Consider the following 2,218-nt stretch of genomic DNA (forward strand, 5'->3'; position numbering starts at 1 on the left):
CACTAATTTTTTTACTCTCTATGAGGCTGTGCGGTCACAGTCTCCGTCGGGTGTTACCGGCCCTCTCCGCACTACCGTGTTATTTAAAACATTTATTTAAAAGCTCAGCAGAGTAACTTGGTACATAGGAGACATAGCCATGGGTATGATGAAAACGATATATATATATATTGATTGTTTTAACGGCAGTTTATTTCAATCCTCATATTAGTAGCTATCAAATTAAGAGACAAACAGATATATCTAAAACTACTGTCCTAAGAATTTTAAAAAACCGCGGATATTACGATATCACATAACGTTAACACAATCTATTATATCAAATCATATGAGGATACGCTTACAGTTTTGCCGATAGGCCTAACAAATGATTAGAAATGATCTAGTTCTTCTTGTTATTATGTAATGTTATGTGATGAAGCAACATTTGAAAGCAGTGGACAACTAGACAGACATAATTGTCAATATTTGCCGGATGTTAATTCTCGTTGGCACAGACAAATAGATAATCGACATTACTGGAATAGTATTGGGTTGCCCGAAAAGTAATTGCCGATTTTTTCATAGAAATAAAATATAATTTTTTTTGTGCATAGAATGAACTTTAATCACTGACATATTTTCCATTTTGTTCGATGACCATCTTTCTGGCAACTTCATAATTCCACGTTCGTAGAACTTCTGGTTTTTATCGGCAAATAATTGATCCAAGTGCGATTTCACAGCTTCATCATCCTTAAAAGTTTTACCATCCAAGTAGTTCTGCAAGGATCGAAATAAATAGTAATCTGACGGCGCAATGTCAGGGCTATATGGTGGATGTAACATCAATTCCCAACCAAGCTCCATTAATTTTTGGCGAGTGACCAAAGATGTGTGTGGCCTAGCGTTGTCCTGGTGGAAGATGACGCCCTTACGATTGACCAATTCTGGCCGTTTTTCTTTAATCGCTGCATTCAGTTTGTCCAGTTGCTGACAGTAGACATCCGTATTGATGGTTCGGTTCCTTGGAAGGAGCTCAAAAAATACCGCACCCTTCCAATCCCACGAAATTGATAGCAAAATCTTCTTTTGGTGAATGTCAGCTTTCGGGGTGGTTTGTGGTGGCTCATCACGTTTGGACCATGAACGTTTTCGCTTAATATTATCGTAAACAATCCATTTTTCATCACCAGTAATTATTCGATTCAAAAAAGGATCAAATTCATTGCGTTTTAGATGAGAATCGCAAGCATTGATACGTTTTGTTAAATGAATTTCTTTCAANTCAAATTCATTGCGTTTTAGATGAGAATCGCAAGCATTGATACGCTTTGTTAAATAAATTTCTTTCAATTCATGTGGTACCCAAATATCAAGCTTTTTAACCAATTCAAGACGTTTTATATGATCGTGGATTGTTGATTTTGGTATTTTCAATTTCTCTCCAATCTCCCGCTCAGATATATGACGATCCAACTCAATTATGGCTTTGATTTGGTCATCATCAGCTTGCAATGGCTGACCTGAACGTTGCTCATCTTTGAGTGAAAAATCTCCAGAACGGAACTTATCAAACCAATTGCGGCACTGTCTTTCTTTTAAGGCTTCCTCGCCATATACGTCACGTAACTTTTTAGCAGCCTGCGCTGCGTTTTTTCCTTTGCGGAAATAAAAAAGTAAAATATGACGAAAATGCTTGTTATTAGACTCCATACTAAAACTGACGCCAAACTAACAATTTGTAACAAAAACACGTGTAATTTGCTTCTATAGTTAACTAAGAGTGACAGCTAACAAACGTCAAAAGAAAAAAATTATAACATTGACAGAAGACATTCGAACAGACGCTTAAAGCCATCTATTGGAGCCATCGGCAATTACTTTTCGGGCAACCCAATAACATGCGTTGCGATATTATTAACGGCTACTTGATTGATCCATCTTCGATGGTAAAGTAAACGGTCAGAACTTTTTAGCCTTTCTAAAAAATAAACGATGATTATTTGAAAATGTTAATTTGTACACAAAACTTAGAATGTGAATTCAATTAGATGGGGCACCACATTATGCGAGAATTTTAAGAAATTATCTAAATACAGCATACAAAAGCATAGGGATCGGATGAAGTACAACAGTAGCCAGTGCGATCTCCTAACTTGACATCATCCAATTTTTATTTACGAAATAATTTAAAAAATGTCGTGTACGAACGGAAACCCACAACTCGAGAAAACAT

The 2,218-nt window shown here is 36.3% G+C and overlaps 1 protein-coding gene across 1 annotated transcript; it reads right to left on the reverse strand.

Annotated features, from left to right (window-relative positions):
- Positions 1-655: 655 nt before the first annotated feature.
- Positions 656-1,695, reverse strand: LOC106751984 (histone-lysine N-methyltransferase SETMAR-like; the record flags this gene model as incomplete). The annotated part of the gene is made up of 1 exon (XM_014633327.1): positions 656-1,695. A coding segment is annotated over exon 1 (1,040 nt), but the record flags the coding sequence as incomplete, so codon positions are not given.
- Between the last annotated feature and the right edge of the window lie 523 nt (positions 1,696-2,218).

The sequence above is a fragment of the Dinoponera quadriceps genome, unplaced genomic scaffold, assembly GCF_001313825.1.
Source record: "Dinoponera quadriceps isolate SergipeBrazil2010 unplaced genomic scaffold, ASM131382v1 scaffold448, whole genome shotgun sequence".
Lineage (NCBI taxonomy): Eukaryota > Metazoa > Arthropoda > Insecta > Hymenoptera > Formicidae > Dinoponera > Dinoponera quadriceps.